Genomic DNA, 16,254 nt, shown 5'->3' with positions numbered 1-16,254 from the left:
TTAAATTTTGAAAAAATTAGAAGTGATATTTTTGACCCTTCGGTTAAATTTGAAGAAACTTGGAAACCTTTTATGCAACATTTTCATATGTTGTAATCTGACCTTTCTGAATCTTTTTTTAAACTTAAATTACATGATTAGAGGAGCGGAGTTAATGACATTACTGAATGTGTCTGATACAAGATATTGGTCTAGCCCTGTTTTGTTCTCTTTTTTTGGGTTTTTTCCCTCTTTTGGGGATTTTTTTTGTTTATATATTTTTTCTTTTTTTTTAAAATGACTAATTTCATCCAAACTAATTTCCAAATGACTTCCAAACTAATTTCAAGTTTGGAAGTCTTTTATACCTATGTTACTTAAAATCCATTTCGTATATGCTGATTAAGATTATTCCAATCTCTTTGTACCAACTTTGTTATTGAGTTTATAATTTTGAAAATTAATAAAAAGATTTAAAAAGAAAGCTAACACTCCATAAGCTTTCTTAACTACCCTATCTACCTGCGAGGCAACTTTCAGGGATCTGTGGACATTTACCCCCAGATCCCTCTGTTCCTCCACACTACCAAGTATCCTGCCATTTACTTTGTACTCTGCCTTGGAGTTTGTCCTTCCAAAGTGTACCACCTCACACTTCTCGGGTTTGAACTCCATAGATGCCACTTCTCAGCCTACTTCTGCATCCTATCAATGTCTCTCTGCAATCTTTGACAATCCTCTACACTATCCACAACACCACCAACCTTTGTGTCGTTTGCAAACTTGCCAACCCACCCTTCTACCCCCACATCCAGGTCATTAATAAAAATCACGAAAAGTAGAGGTCCCAGAACCAGTCCTTGTGGGACAGCACTAGTCACAACCCTCCAATCTGAATGTAGTCCCTCCACCACGACCCTCTGCTTTCTGCAGGCAAGCCAATTCTGAATCCACCTGGTCAAACTTACCTGAATCCCATGCCTTCTGACTTTCTGAATAAGCCTACCATGTGGAACCTTGTCAAAAGCCTTACTAAAATCCATGTAGATCACATACACTGCACTACCCTCATCTATATGCCTGGTCACCACCTCAAAGAACTCTATCAGGCTTGTTAGACGTGATCTACCCTTCACAAAGCCATGCTGACTGTCCCTCAGGTTGGAGGAACAACACCTTATATTCTGTCTGGGTAGCCTCCAACCTGATGGCATGAACATCGACTTCTCTAACTTCTGCTAATGCTCCACCTCCCCCTCGTACCCCATCTGTTATTTATTTTTATACACACATTCTTTCTCTCACTCACCTTTTTCTCCCTCTGTCCCTCTGACTATACCCCTTGCCCATCCTCTGGGTTCCCCCCTGCCTTTGTCTTTCTCCCCGGACATCCTGTCCCATGATCCTCTCATATCCCCTTTGCCAATCACCTGTCCAGCTCTTGGCTACATCCCTCCCCCTCCTGTCTTCTCCTATCATTTTGGATCTCCCTCTCCCCCTCCTACTTTCAAATCTCTTACTAGCTCTTCTTCAGTTAGTCCTGACGAAGGGTCTCGGCCTGAAACGTCGACTGTACCTCTTCCCAGAGATGCTGCCTGGCCTGCTGCGTTCACCAGCAACCTTGAGGTGTGTTGCTTGAATTTCCAGCATCTGCAGAATTCCTGTTGTTTGTCCCTGATCAGACCATGATTCTCTAAATGCCCATAGATCCTATCTCTAAGAATCTTTTCCAACAGCTTTCCCACCACAGATGTGAGGCTCACTGTTCTATAATTACCTGGACTATCCCTACTACCTTTTTTGAACAAGAGGACAGCATTCGCCTCCCTCCAATCCTCGGGTACCATTCCTATGGACGACGAGGACATAAAGATCCTAGCCAGAGGCTCAGCAATCTCTTCCCTCGCCTCGTGGAGCAGCCTGGGGAATATTCTGTCAGGCCCCGGGGACTTATCGATTCTAATGTATTTTAATAACTCTAACACCTCCTGTCCCTTGATATCAACATGCTCCAGAACATCAACCTCACTCATGTTGTCCTCACCATCATCAAGTTCCCTCTCATTGGTGAATACTGAAGGGAAGTATTCATTGAGGACCTTGCTCACTTCCACAGCGTCCGGGCACATCTTCCCACCTTTATCTCTAATCAGCCGTATCTTCACTCCTGTCATCCTTTTGTTCTTCACATAATTGAAGAATGCCTTGGGGTTTCCTTTACCCTATTTGCCAAGGCCTACTCGTGCTCCCTTCTTGCTCTCCTCAGCCCCTTCTTAAGCTCCTTTCTTGCTACCCTATATTCCTCAATAGACCCATCTGATCCTTGCTTCCTAAACTTAATGTATGCTGCTGCCTTCCACCTGACTAGATTCTCCACCTCACTTGTCACCCATGGTTCCTTCACCTTACCATTCTTTATCTTCCTCACCAAGACAAATTTATCCCTAACGTCCTGCAAGAGATCCCTAAACATCGACCACATGTCCATAGTACATTTCACTGCAAAAACATCATCCCAATTCACACCGCAAGTTCTAGCCTTATACAGGTTTCTCCCGCTATCTGAATGTGGAGCGTTCCTATGAAACCATTCGTAAGCTGAAATGGCGTAAAGCGAAGAAGCAGTTACCATTAATTTATATGGGAAAATTTTTTGAGGCTTCCCAGACCCAAAAAATAACCTACCAAATCATACCAAATAGCACATAAAACCTAAAATAACATTAACATATAGTAAAAGCAGGAATGATATGATAAATACACACCCTATATATATGAAGTAGAAATAATGTATGTACAGTGTAGTTTCACTTAACAAAATAGGAAGTTTGAGCCAAAATCAATTTGTCAAATGAAATCGGCACGTACACGCATGTGCATGTCACGCATTCGCACATACATGCACCTCACGCATGCACACGTACACGCATTCACACCTGCCCGTGCAAGGCTTCATGGCCATGGTAGTCTTTCTCAGGATAAACACAAGTTTAAAGCGAGCGTCTTTTTTCGTAAAAGCAAAATGTAAAGAGAACATTCGGAAAGTGGGGGACACCTGTAGCCTCATAATTTGCCCTTCCCCAATTAAAAATTTTCCTGTCCCCTCTGATTCTATCCTTTTCCATGATAATGTTAAAGGCCAAGGAGCGGTGGTCACTGTCCCCCACATGTTCACCCACTGAGAGATCTGTGACCTGACCCAGTTCGTTACCTAATACTAGATATAGTATGGCATTCCCCCTAGTCGGCCTGTCAACATACTGGGACAAGAATCCATCCTGGACACACTTAAACTCTGCCTCATCTAAACCACTGGAACTAATCAGGTGCCAATCAATATTAGGGAAGTTAAAGTCACCCATGATAACAACCCTGTTATTTTTGCACCTTTCCAAAATCTGCTTCCCAATCTGCTCTTCAGTATCTCTGCTGCTACCAGGGGGCCTATAGAATACCCCCAATAGAGTAACTGCTCCCTACCTGTGCCTTCCAATCTGCGCCTTGTAAGGCATGGATATGCCCAACGCAGGCCTCTCATGGTCTGAGTCAACGTTCCCCTCCTTTCCTGTTCCTGACTTCTACCCATACTGACTCAGAAGAGGATCCTGCTACATTACCCACCCTTTCTGTAACTGTAATAGTATCCCTGACCAGTAATGCCACCCCTCCTCCCCTCTTCCCCCCCCCCCCACCTCTCTATCCCTTTTAAAGCAGTGAAATTCAGGAATATTGAGAATCCATTGCTGCCATGCTGCCAGCCAAGTCTCTGTAATGGCCACTACATCATAATTCCATGTATGTATCCAAGCTCTCAGTTCATCACCTTTGTCCCTGATGCTTCTTGCATTGAAGTACACACACTTTAACCCTTCTACCTTACTACCTTTACACCCTTTATTCTGCTTCTCTTTCCTCAAAGCCTCTTTATATATTAGAAATGGCTTTACTCCACGCACTATACTTGCAGTTCTCGCATGACCTTTATCCTCCTCCACCTCACTATCTGCTCTAACACTCTGGTTCCCCTCCCCCTGCAAATCTAGTTTAAACCCCCCAGAGCAGCACTAGCAAACCTTCCCACAGGGATGTTAGTCCCCCTTCTTTTCAGCTAAGGTGGCATGCAGGGGGTGAGAAACATTGTCCAGAATTGCCAGGATTTTTCAGAGGGTCCTTTTTTCTACCACAGCTTGCACCATTTGAGAAAGCCCTCCTTTTCCTCCTCCCGTCCTCCATTCCTCCCTTGCGTCCTCCATTCCTCCCTTGCGTCCTCCATTCCTCCCTTGCGTCCTCCATTCCTCCCTTGCGTCCTCCATTCCTCCCTTGCGTCCTCCCATCCTCCCTTTATACACCCAACTACTGCTGAGTCATCAGAGAATTTCTGCAGATGACATGATTTAGTGTTGTATCTAAAGTCCAGGGTATACAGGGTAAACAGGAAGGGAGCCAATACAGCCCCGTGTGGGGCCCCTGTTGCTGCTTGTAGCCATGTCTGACTCACAGCTCTGAAGCTGCACAAACTGGTCTGCCAGTCGCGTAGTCCATGTTATCCATGATACAATGGAAGTGTCAGCTTGCATTGAACAGAGCTTTTCCTCCCCAGCAATGAGGGCTGTATGGTATTGAAGGAACTAGAAAATTCAGAAAACATGATCCTCTCAGTGCTGCCCTACTCATCCAAAGGCTCTGTTCAGCAAGTCGATGACGGCATCATTAACTCCAATGTGCTCCTCCTGGCAGGCAAACTGCAGGGGGGCCGAGGGCTGATCAGACCAGGGTTCGGAAATGAGCCGGGACCAGCCTCTCTGGGGTTTTAATGATGTGCTGAGGTCAGGGTCACTGGATGGCAGTTATTTAAGACTTTTGGTCGGCCCTTTTTGGGTACTTGGGAAAAGTGTTTTCCACACACTGAAGATGTGCTGGAGAAATCCACACAGCTGCTCAGCACGTTCCTTCAGGACTTTGGGGTTCACATCATCTGGTCCCAATGCTTTGCCATGTCTGACTTTCCCTAGAGCCCTTCTCACCTGCTCAGTAGTGAAGGTGAGTTCATGACTGGGGAGTTGGTGGAAGGTGGAGATTGGGGGAGGTGAAGATCAGGGCAATTGTTGGTGTGTGGATAGGTTGGTATGTGCAAGGGAAGGAAGGGATGTAGATGGTGGTAGCCTGTGTTGTTCATCCACATGTTGAACTGGAGGGGGGAGGAGTGAACCAGATTATGATCTGATCTTCCAAGTGGGGGAAGAGCTGTGGAGCTGTATACATCTTTAATATTTGCATACAAGAGGTCCAGTATTTCATTTTCTCTTAAATGGCACTTGACAAATTGATAGAAGGTGGATAGGGTTGTCAAGAGAAACATGGTTGAAGTCTCTCAATACTGCAATGGATTCTCGTGATGGTTGCGTTGGAAAGGCGGAATGTACACAACAAGCAATATGGCTTAGTTGAACTCACACAGTATGGGTGCAAACCCACAGAAAGCAGTTCGATATCTGGACTGCAGATTCATTCTTTCACAGAAATGTAACCGGTTTACACCATCTGTTGTTCACAAGCACAGCAAACCCACCTCCCTTCCTCTTACCGCACTGTAGATTAACTCTGTCTGCTCGTAGCGTTTAAAAACCCATTCACAGTGACATTGGAATCTGGGGTTAGCTCATGTAGCTATGTCTCAGTGAAACACAATGCTGCGTTCCCGTTATTTGTTCTGTGTCCTCATTAAGTATTGCTAGTTCCTCATTTTAGTTGCCAGCGATCTTACGTTCCCCATAATGATGGACGGGAGATATAGTTTGTATATCTGTCTCTTGTTGTGCGGTTTTTTACCCAATCTGTAGCCTTGTTATCTCCATCTCAGCTTGTCCAGAGTATGGAGCTTCTGCTGGGCAAATAAAGGCTGCTTATTGGCTGCTAGTAGCTGCTCCCTCGTATATACATTATTGCTTCCACTCCTGTATTCACAGCACTCAATGAAATAAAGTATTCTGAGTTTGAAGGTTGATGAAAATGTCCTTAAACCGATTAAACTTCATGGGTATTTCGCAGTGTTGCTAGCCAATACGAAAACAAACAAAAGAAACACTAAATAACGTAAAAACACATGGAGCTACTGTAACGAGCTGCAGCCTCACAAGTTGCACAACGGATGTGAGCTCAACCATGAGCTGCTCTAAAAGGCCATCTTGTAGGCACTCTAGAAATTCTCCTCGTGGAATCCAGCCTGATGTTCCCAATCTACTGCATATTGAAATCCTCCATGACTATTGTAGCATTGCCCTTTTGGCATGCATTTTCTATCTCCCATTATAATCTGTAGACCACATCCTTACTACTGTTTGGGGGTTTGTATACAACTCCCATCAGGGTCATTTTATCCTTGCAGTTCCTTAGCTCTATCCACAATGATTCAACACCTTCCAACCCCGTGTCACCTCTTTCTAATGATTTGATGTAATTTTAAGAACAGAGCAATGCCACCCCCTCTGCCTTCCTGCCTGCCTTTTCGATACAATGTGTATCCTTGGACATTAAGCTACCCACTATAATCTTCTTTCAGCCATGATTCACTGATACCTACAACATCAAAGATGCCAATCTGCATCTGTGCTACAAGTTCATCTACTTTATTCCTTATACTGTGCATGTTCAACTACCTATCATCTTCAGTCCTACATTCAGCCTTGTCAATTTTGGCCGCCTTTTACGTTGCAACTCACCCTGTTGACTGCAATTTTGCCCTATCAACAGCTTCTCCTCACTACAAATTGCCTGTTTGTAAACCAGCTTTCTCATCTTCAGCATTATCATCTGCCTTTCTTATGATACATCTTGCATTGAAATACTCGTTGCTCAGGATACACCAAAGCCTTTGGACAGAAGGAACCAATTCGTCATAGATAACATCCTCCTCACCATTGAGCACATCTACTCGGAATACTGTCACAGAAAAGCGGCATCCATCATCAGGGGTCCCCTACCAACAATGTCATGCCGTCTTCTCACTGCTGCCATTTGGAAGAAGGTACAGGAGCCTCAGGACTTGCACCACCAAGTACAGGAACAGTTATTACACCTCAACCATCAGGGTCTTGAACTAGTGGAGATAATTTCACTTGCCCCATCCCTGAACTGTTCCTTCAATCTATGGACTCACTTTCAAGGACACTTCATCTCATGTTCTCGATATTTATTGCTTTACTTATTATTAATTCTTTTTCCTTTTGTATTTGCACAGTTTGTTTTTTGTACATGGTTGGTTGTCTATCCTGTTGGGTGTGCTCTTTATTGATTCTATTATGGTTCCCAGATTTCTGAGTATGCCTATGAGAAAATGAATCTGAGGGTTGTATATGGTGTCATATATATATTTTGATAATTTACTTTAAACTTTGAATATTGAAATGCACTAACCTGAAATGGATAGTTAGCTGCACTGATAATTGGTACCCAAAAGCTGTCCTGCTATGTGTAGTGGACCACAAACTTCAACTATAATTCAAAGTTCAAAGTAAATTTACTAACAAAGTACTTAAATAGTATGTCACCATATACAACCGTGAGATTCTTTTTCTTCACATTAAATCAAAGAAACACAATAGAATCAATGAAAGGCAGTAACCAACAGGACAGATAAACAACCAATGTGCAAAGGATAATAAACTGTAAATACAAAAAAATACAGTAAACAAGCAAACAAAATATTGAGAATATGAAATGAGTTCTTGAGAGTCCGTAGGTTGTGGGAACGGTTCAATGATGGGGTGAGTGAAGTTAAATGCAGTTATCTATTCTGATTCAAGAGCCTGATGGATGAGGGATAACCTGAACCTGGTGGTATGGTCCTGAGGCTCCTGTAACACCTTCCTGGTGGCAGCAGCGAGAAGAAAGTGTGGCCTGGGTGGTGGGTGCTGTTTTCCTGCGACCGTGCTATGTACAGATATGCACAATAGTGGGGAGGCCTTTACCTGTGATGGACTGTACCAAATCTACTTTTTGAAGGATTTTCCGTTCAATGGCATTGGTGTTGCTATAGCACGCCATGATGCAACCAGTTATAACTCTACATCAGTGGTCCCCAACCACCGGGTCGCAGAGCATGTGCTACTGGGCCGCGAGGAAACTATATGAGTCAGCTGCACCTTTCCTCATTCCGTCACGCCCACTGTTGAACTTGAACGCACGCGAAGTCATTACCCACGTGAGGACATCAGTCGGTCATTAACCTAACTACTTGATGAGTAAAGAACAAACGTCACTTGAGAGTTTCTTTGTAAGAGATGGTAAGGGACATAAAAGACCTAACGATGGTGATAACGCAGAGACAGCTGAGGCCGAGACTGCAAAAAAAAAGAAAGCTTCCTTCAACAAAAATACGACGAGTTGTACATAAAATATGGCTTTATTGTGACCGGTGACTCGCACACTTCAAACCCCCTGTGTGTGATATGTGGAGACAAGCTGTCTAATGAGGCAATGAAGCCCTCAAAACTGCTTCGACACCTTGAGTCCAAGCACTTGCACTTAAAGACAAACCCGCTGAGTTTTTTGAGTGGAAAAAAACGTGAGCAAGTGCTGAGAGCCACCACCTCCACAAATGCTGCTGCTCTGAGAGCATCTACTTAGTGGCTAGCCATATTGCTAAGGCTAAGAAGCTTTTCACTGTTGGTGAAGAATTGATTCTGCCTGCTGCCAAGGACAATGTGCTGTGAACTGTTGGGAGAAGCTGCAGCTAACAAGATGGTACAGGTTTCTCTTTCAGCTACCAAAGTTTCAAGGAGAATCGATGACATAGTGGAGGACATCGAAGCACAGTTGTTGGAATGGCTTAATGAGTCTGGTTTCACTATCCAAGTCAAAGAGGTTGCTCCTGAATGCCAGTCCCCACACGGTGTCACACACAGGGAAATGCTGGCTAGCCGAAAAATGTCACCTGCTCTTAACAGCGTATTGAGTGACATTGTTGAAGTTATCAATCACATCAAAGCAAAAGCCCTTAACTCGTGTCTGTTTGAGCAGCATTGCGAGGAATGGATGCAGAGCACAAACGCCTTCTCGTACACACTGAAGTCAGGTGGCTATCAAGGGGGAGAGCCCTGGCCAGGGATTTTTGAGTTAAGAGAACAGCTACAGTGATTTCTTTCAGGAAAAAAGTCACCACTGGCAGCACACTTCAGTAACGAGGAGTGGATAGCAAAATTCGCTTATCTGTGTGATATCCTCAACCTGCTCAATGATCTCGATTTGTCACTTCAGGGGAGAATGACAACTGTCTTCAAGTTGGCAGATAAAGTGTCTGCTTTCACAGCCAAACTGGAACTGTGGGGATGGCGAGTGGACAGGGGCATATTTGACATGTTCCCAACATTAGCTGGGAATTTGGGAGAGACTGAGGTTCACAGCTGGTGCGTGAACACCTATCTTCACTGTCTACAGAATTTGAGCGTTACTTCCTAACCGCAAATGACCCAAGACGTGCAAAGGAATGGGTCCGTGACCCATTTGTGAATGTCCCCAGTGAATCATCCATGTCAGCGCGGGAAAAAGATCAACTCCTCGAGCTTGCAAATGACGGTGGGCTGAAAAGTATTTTTGACATAACATCTCTGCCGGCATTCTGGATCAAAGTCAAGGCTGAATACCTTGAGATAGCCACAAAAGCACTGAAAACGATGCTTCCACTTCCAACATCATATCTCTGTGAAGTGGAGTTTTCTGCAATGAATGCAATGAAAACTAAATTGCGGAATAGACTGGACATAAGGAACCACCTCATGACTTAAATTGACTTATCACTATATTCATGTGAGGAAAATATGCGGTGTTTAATATTAAATTCATTAGATAAACCCTTTTAGAAACAAAATTGAGTGTATTAGCCACTGATAAGTGACTTATCACCTATATTCCGGTCGCGATTAACAACCCCCACCCCGGTCAGCTGGTCCACAAGAATATTGTCAATATTAAACCGGTCCGCGGTGCAAAAAAGGTTGGGGACCCCTGATCTACATCACACATCTATAGAAGTTTGTCAAAGTTCTAGATATCACACTGAATCTTCACAGACTTCTAAGGAAGCAGAGGTGCTGTTGTGCTTTCTTCATCATTGCACTCGCATACTGGGCCCAGGACAGATCCTCAGAAATGATAACACTGAGAAATTTGAAGCTGTTGTCCCTCTCCACCTCTGATTTCCCCCAGTGAGGACTGGCTCGTGGACCTCTGGTTTCCTCATCCTGAAGTCTATAATCAGCTCTTTGGTCTTGCCGATGTTGAGGGAGATGTTGTTATCAGTTCAAACTGACTAGGGTGCAACTGGATCCTCAGTATCCTCACTTGCAGACAGGGAGATATTGAAGCCGAGGTCTTGAAATTTATTGATTAGTTTTTAGGGGATGATGATGTTGGATGCTGAGCATCCTGATGTATGCACTTCTGCCGTCCAGTGAGTGAAGAGCATCTGCTGTGGGCTTCTTGTGCCGGTAGCAAATTGAAGCAGATTCAAGTCGCTTATCAGGCGGGAGTTTGATATGTTTTATCGCCGACTTCTCAAAGCACTTCATCACAATGGATGTAAATGCTACTGGACGATGGTCATTGAGGCAATTTATCACGTTCTTCTTAGGCAACTTCAGATTGCTGAAGCAAGAGGTTCAAGATATTGGTGAACACTCCAGCCATGTGATCAGGTCTTTAGTACTCAGCCAGTTACCCCATTTGGGCCAGGTGCTTTCCATGGGTTCACCCTCCTGAAAGATGATCGCACCTCAGCTTCTGAGACTGAAATCACAAGATCATTGGGGGCTGTGGGAGTTTGTGAAGGTTCCTGTATTTTTTTTTTAAATGATTAAAGTGAGCATGGAGCTCATCTGAGAGCGAAACTGTGTTGTCACCTATGTTGCTTGGTTTCGCTTTGTTGGAGGTGATGGCATTTGAGCCCTGTCACAACTGTCGAGCGTAGCCCAGTGACTCAAATTTGGTCTGGAATTGCTACTTTGCAAGTGAGATGGCTTTCTGGACGACTTGAATCGTTCTTGGTCGCCAGATCTGAATGTCACTGATCTGGCCCTCAGCAGACTGCAGATTTCATGGTTCATCCAGGGCTTCTGGCTGGAAAAGACGGAATAATTTTGTGGGGACATACTCATCCACAACTGTTTTAATAAAGTAATAAAACTTCAGGTGGCATATCCCAAGGTCTGCCTCTGCAACACTGACATTTTCACATCTCAATGCTTATTAAGTTGCTTTTAAGTTTATTTATTTATCTAGCTATACAGTGTGGAGTAGGTCCTTCAGGCCCTTCGAGACACACTGCCCCAGCAACCATCGCAAAGCCAATTAACCCTAACCTAATCACAGCACAATTTATAATGACCATTAACCGTTACCCAATATGTCTTTGTACTATGGAAGGAAACTGGATCACCCAGGAGAAACCTCACGCGTTCCACTCCAAGAACATACAGACTGCTTACAGACGACACCGATATTGAATTCCGTATTCCAGAATGCCCTGAGCTGTAATAGTGTTGTGTGGACCATTACGCCACCATGGCACCCAAGTCTCTGGTCAACCAAGATCAGATGGGTGTTAATTTTTTTTATAATTGATTAAAACTAACTTTTTAAATTAAAAACTGAAAGAGAAATAAAGGAAGTGAAATAAATCACCTGTACTACTTACTCGAGGTCATTGAGGTTGTATTATTTGTGCTAGCCATGAACATGGATGCAAAGTGTATTTGGTTTCCCTAATTGTAGTTGGGATCTAACCCCTCACTCATCTGGTTTTCACATCTCAATGTCCAGCTACAAATTATAGTTCAATTCCCTGTACAACTACTAGCCAAGGGCAATAATTTTCCTGTCCAGTCCTCATACAAATAATCATCCAGTTCACTGCTTGGGAAATTCACAACTCATTGATATATATTATGGTTTTTTTTTAAAGCAATATTATGACTTAGTAAGTGACTCATTTCTGATTCCACATGTACATGGACTTCATGCAAAATGATCAAACTGCAGGACTGTCAGCCTTAATGTATTTCAATGTTCCTCTTGGCCATTCCTGCTCTTGAAATTAATGGAGAACTAGTCCCTGTTCCAAAGTTCATGAGGGTGTTGAATAAAATGCTGAAACTTAAAACCAACAACTTATTGCAGGGATTGGCATCAGTACTTTAACAGGGTGATTTATTGAAATGGAAAGCCAAATTAAATGTCTATGGCTAATAGCCTAATAAAGAAACAGATTTTTATTGATATTAGTCTCTGCTACTTTGACATTTTAAATGAATGTTACAAAAAAATTTAGATTTCAACTGCAGTGTTTTCTCTGTTCAAAAATTTTAAAAAAGTGATTGCGAATGAAAAAACATTATTATTATTTTATTTGCATTTTAAACCTAAGTGTCAATCTTGCTACTGACATTCACTTTTTTTTTACAGGCACAGAAGGAGCTTCGAAAGGATCGTCCACTTGTACGTCGCAAGTCTGAACTGCCTCAGGATATCTATACCGTGAAGGCCTTGGAGTCTCATCGCCGGGCTGAAGAGATAATATCTGCTCATGATGGGCATTAGGTCACTTCAGAAAAATACTGTTTTTAAAAAATGTTATTCTCTGAAATCTGTCTATTGTAGAGGCTATTATGCTTTGTGCCATACCAATCAGCTATACATCAAGTCATTGCTTTCTTGAATTTGGTTTTTAGGCAATAACTTTACCATTATGAAGTCAAGCCTTGGTAGTTCAAACAATGGTAAATAGGGTATAGTGTTTTCTACAAAAGGTGGAATTAAATCTTTGAGTTGCAATGTCCACAGAACAGAATTTTAAAAATTGTTTGTATTTTTTAATTTAAAGTCTTTAAAAATAAATGGGATATAGAGTCTAAACTTATTCCTGAGAAGTCACAGACTGAATTTTTAGTACAAAAAGTCGCACGTTTCCATTATGACAACATTTAACCTTATTTACTACACCCAATTATAATGTAAACTTTATTGTCAGTTTGAATTAGTTGATATGACTATTTTAAAGAACGAACCTTCTGTTTTAATTAAGTTTTATTAATGTACTGCATGAAAAGAATCTTTAGTTTTGAGTAACATTGAATGATATGGCCATGATTCATTTTCTCCACTCAGTTGTGACATGTGATTTTTAAAATGCTGCAAGATTTTAACTGTCAATTAATTCAATTTTAAATCTGATTTAGTCCCTCACTGATATCTAAAATAATATAATTAATTCCTGCTGAGTTGGTTCGGGTTTAATTTTTTTGCTCAAGTATTTTGACATCTCCTATTTTAAAAGTCTGTCAGAACTCTTATTTCTCCATGTATATTATGCAAAATAAAAGTTAGAAGTTCTGATGGATCTCCAACAGTACTAAATCATCTGTGGCAAGTACTCTCAGGGTTTGCTGTTATCTTAATCCATTCCTTTGTCCTGTTAATGTTTTCAAATGTAGTTTTACTAGTTCTCTAATCCAAATTGTCAGTTTGTTAGTATACTCTAAATTGTTCTGTGTCAAAGTAAAAATTTTAAGATGCCTTGTGGAAAACAGACCTGGAAAAATGTCAGTCTTCTAACTTCAAGTGCACTAGATTTTGGAAATAAAAGAAATGTCTCACACTGTTCTAATTTAATGTGCACTAGACTTTACAAATCCTGTTAGAACAAGATATGCTGGGTATGTGAAACAGGTATTGCATATCTGTTATATGCTGTGTGAAGTAACTGATCATGATCCGGTAATCAGGAGCTAGTCAGAGGAAAACCAAAAATAAGTGTTTGTGCATATTCTCCAAGTAATAAGTGTTTGGTCAGTCTTGTACAACTTAGCACAAATTTTGCAAGTGAATCAGATCTTTGTGACAGCAGATTTGTAATGCGAATGGTAAGAATATTTGCAAACACCACACAGTTAAAAATTTTGTCACATGTTCCCATTTGTTTACATTGTTTTTAAGATTATTTCTGAGCCTAGCTTGATGAAACAAGTATACAATTGAAGGGATATTCAGGGCTATAAAGACAAGTTAAATTTGAAGTTTTCCCGACTTTTTATTGTGTGAGATAAATCTTCAAATTTCAAAAAGCACTTCCTGTTTAACTTGAAAAGTGAATGTTTTTTTAAATCTTATTTAAGCATGTAGATGTTAAGTGTACATTCACCAATAGTTGAAATCTCTCCCCAGTACTTTTTTCTTTTATAATATAGTATCTTGCAAACTGCTGCAGTGCTATATTTATTTCCATTGTTTGAACTTCCGTCTAACTTTGACTAGTAGTTTCTCATATTCATTGGTTTCGGGTGTTCAATATGTTTGTGTGAGATGTTGCAGAAGGATTGTAATTTTATTTTGGCCACTAGAGTGTATATTGTTTGTATACAGTTTGAGATATGATCCTGTCTTTAGCAGTTTTAATTTTAAATATCTATTGCTAAAGATTGACACTCACCAAATTGCAAGTCAATTTTGAATTGCATTTATTATGTTAGTGTGATTGGTAACATTTTTACCTTAATCAAGAATTTGCATTGTATTAAAGAGGCTAGTCCTCATTTCCCAGTTGGCAAGGGATGATGACTGCACAAGTTTTGAGCTGTTAACAAAATAGTGGTACCTTCACTATGCGAAATATAAAGATTTCTTGATTCATGATAAGTTGGAATATCTTTTTAAATTTAACATAAAATTAAAAAGATATTTTGGTAAAGAGAATTGGGGGAGGGTTAAATGTCAATCTGCAGACCAACCAGCACAGATTGATACCCCACAACTAGCATGAACAGTATTATGTTAACAAAATTTATAAATATTTAAAGTTAAAGTAATTCCAAAGCTTGTTCTGGTGACTGTTTTTCTTTAAATGCATATTAATAATTGGCATATTTTAAGTTTCTTTGTTTGTTTAAAACCCTAAAGCCCTGTACAAGAGGAATGTCTAGTAACATGACAAGTGACCTTTAGTGTGATACCTATATAAATGGCTTCATTTTAATATTGTACATATGTTGTACTTTGTTTTAAGTAGTGTAATATCTTAAAGTAGATTTCATATTTTGTACAAAATGGTCCTATGTACAGAATAAAAAGTTCCTAACAACCACGAAAGTTGATAAGTGGCAAAGATGTTTTTCTTGTAGAAAATAGTTGCAATGATGGCATTAAAACAATGAAATGTCCAATATTTAAGCTTATTCAAAGTTGGTATGTTTTTTGTGGATTAAACATTTCACTGTGCACTTTTATCCAGACTGAACTTATTAAAAAAAATGTACAACTTTGTAGTGAGAATAAAAATACAACAATAATTTTGCATTTTCAGTCTGTGAAATATAGTGAAGAAATGTTCAGTCAATTGGCTTTATTACTACTACGTTATGCGCCGCAAACATTCCAGTATCTGTTTGCAAAGCAATTTTCTTCAAACCTTACACAAAACTAATTTATCTTCCCACCACAATATTTTGTCCTTGATTTTCACCAAGTAGAATGTAACCTCTATCTTCCTTTAGTCACTTTGGACATTGTTTTATTGCTGTTTAAAACTTCAAACCTCAAGTTGGCCTACCAGTTCATACTCACAAGAAATTCTGCAGATGCTAGAAATCCAAAGCTGAACACAAATGTTGGAGAAGCTCAGCATGTCAGGTAGTGCCTGTGAAAATGAACAAACTGGCGATGTTTTGGGCAGAGACCCACCTTCAGTACTGGAGAGGAAGGGGAGGAGATACCAGAATAAAAAGGTGGAGGGAGGGGAAGGAGGATAGCTAAGTGATGGGTGAAGCCAGATGAGTGAGAAAGGTAAAGGGCTGGAGAAGAAGGGATTTGAAAGAGAGGAGGGTGGGCCACCAACAGAAGGTAATAGGTAAGAGGCCAGGGTGGGACATAGAAGAAGAGGGGATGGGGAGGTAAAAGCTTTCCTTTTTTACCTTACTGGAAGAAGAAATCAATATTCATGCCATCAGGTTGGAGGCTACCTATATGGAATAAAAGGTGTTGCTCCTCCATCCTGAGGGTAACCTCATCATGACACACGAGGAGGCCATGGACCAACACGTCAGATTGGGAATGAGAATTGGAATAAAAATGTTTTGCTGCCAGGAAGTTTTGCTTTAAGCAAATGGAGTGGAGGTGCTCAACAAAGTGGTCACCCAATTTATAATGGTATTGATGAACTGGTCCACATAATTCCTGATTTCATCCTGACCAAGCTGTAATGTACTTCTATAATGCGAAGTCCAAAACAAT

At 41.1% G+C, this 16,254-nt stretch overlaps 1 protein-coding gene across 5 annotated transcripts in view; it reads left to right on the top strand.

The window, feature by feature from the left end:
* ppp2r5ca (protein phosphatase 2, regulatory subunit B', gamma a) overlaps window positions 1-15,300 on the top strand; it is a 159,958-nt gene extending 144,658 nt beyond the window's left edge. For all 5 annotated transcript variants that reach the window (XM_063047310.1, XM_063047303.1, XM_063047316.1 and 2 more), the window contains one exon: window positions 12,436-15,300. In XM_063047310.1, coding sequence (XP_062903380.1) covers window positions 12,436-12,570 — 135 coding nt within the window. In that variant the 3' untranslated portion in view covers window positions 12,571-15,300. The remainder of the gene's footprint in view (window positions 1-12,435) is intronic.
* Window positions 15,301-16,254: the final 954 nt, after the last annotated feature.

This window comes from Mobula hypostoma, chromosome 1, assembly GCF_963921235.1.
Source record: "Mobula hypostoma chromosome 1, sMobHyp1.1, whole genome shotgun sequence".
Classification (NCBI taxonomy): Eukaryota; Metazoa; Chordata; class Chondrichthyes; order Myliobatiformes; family Myliobatidae; genus Mobula; species Mobula hypostoma.
This window is presented reverse-complemented; position numbering and strand designations above follow the sequence as displayed.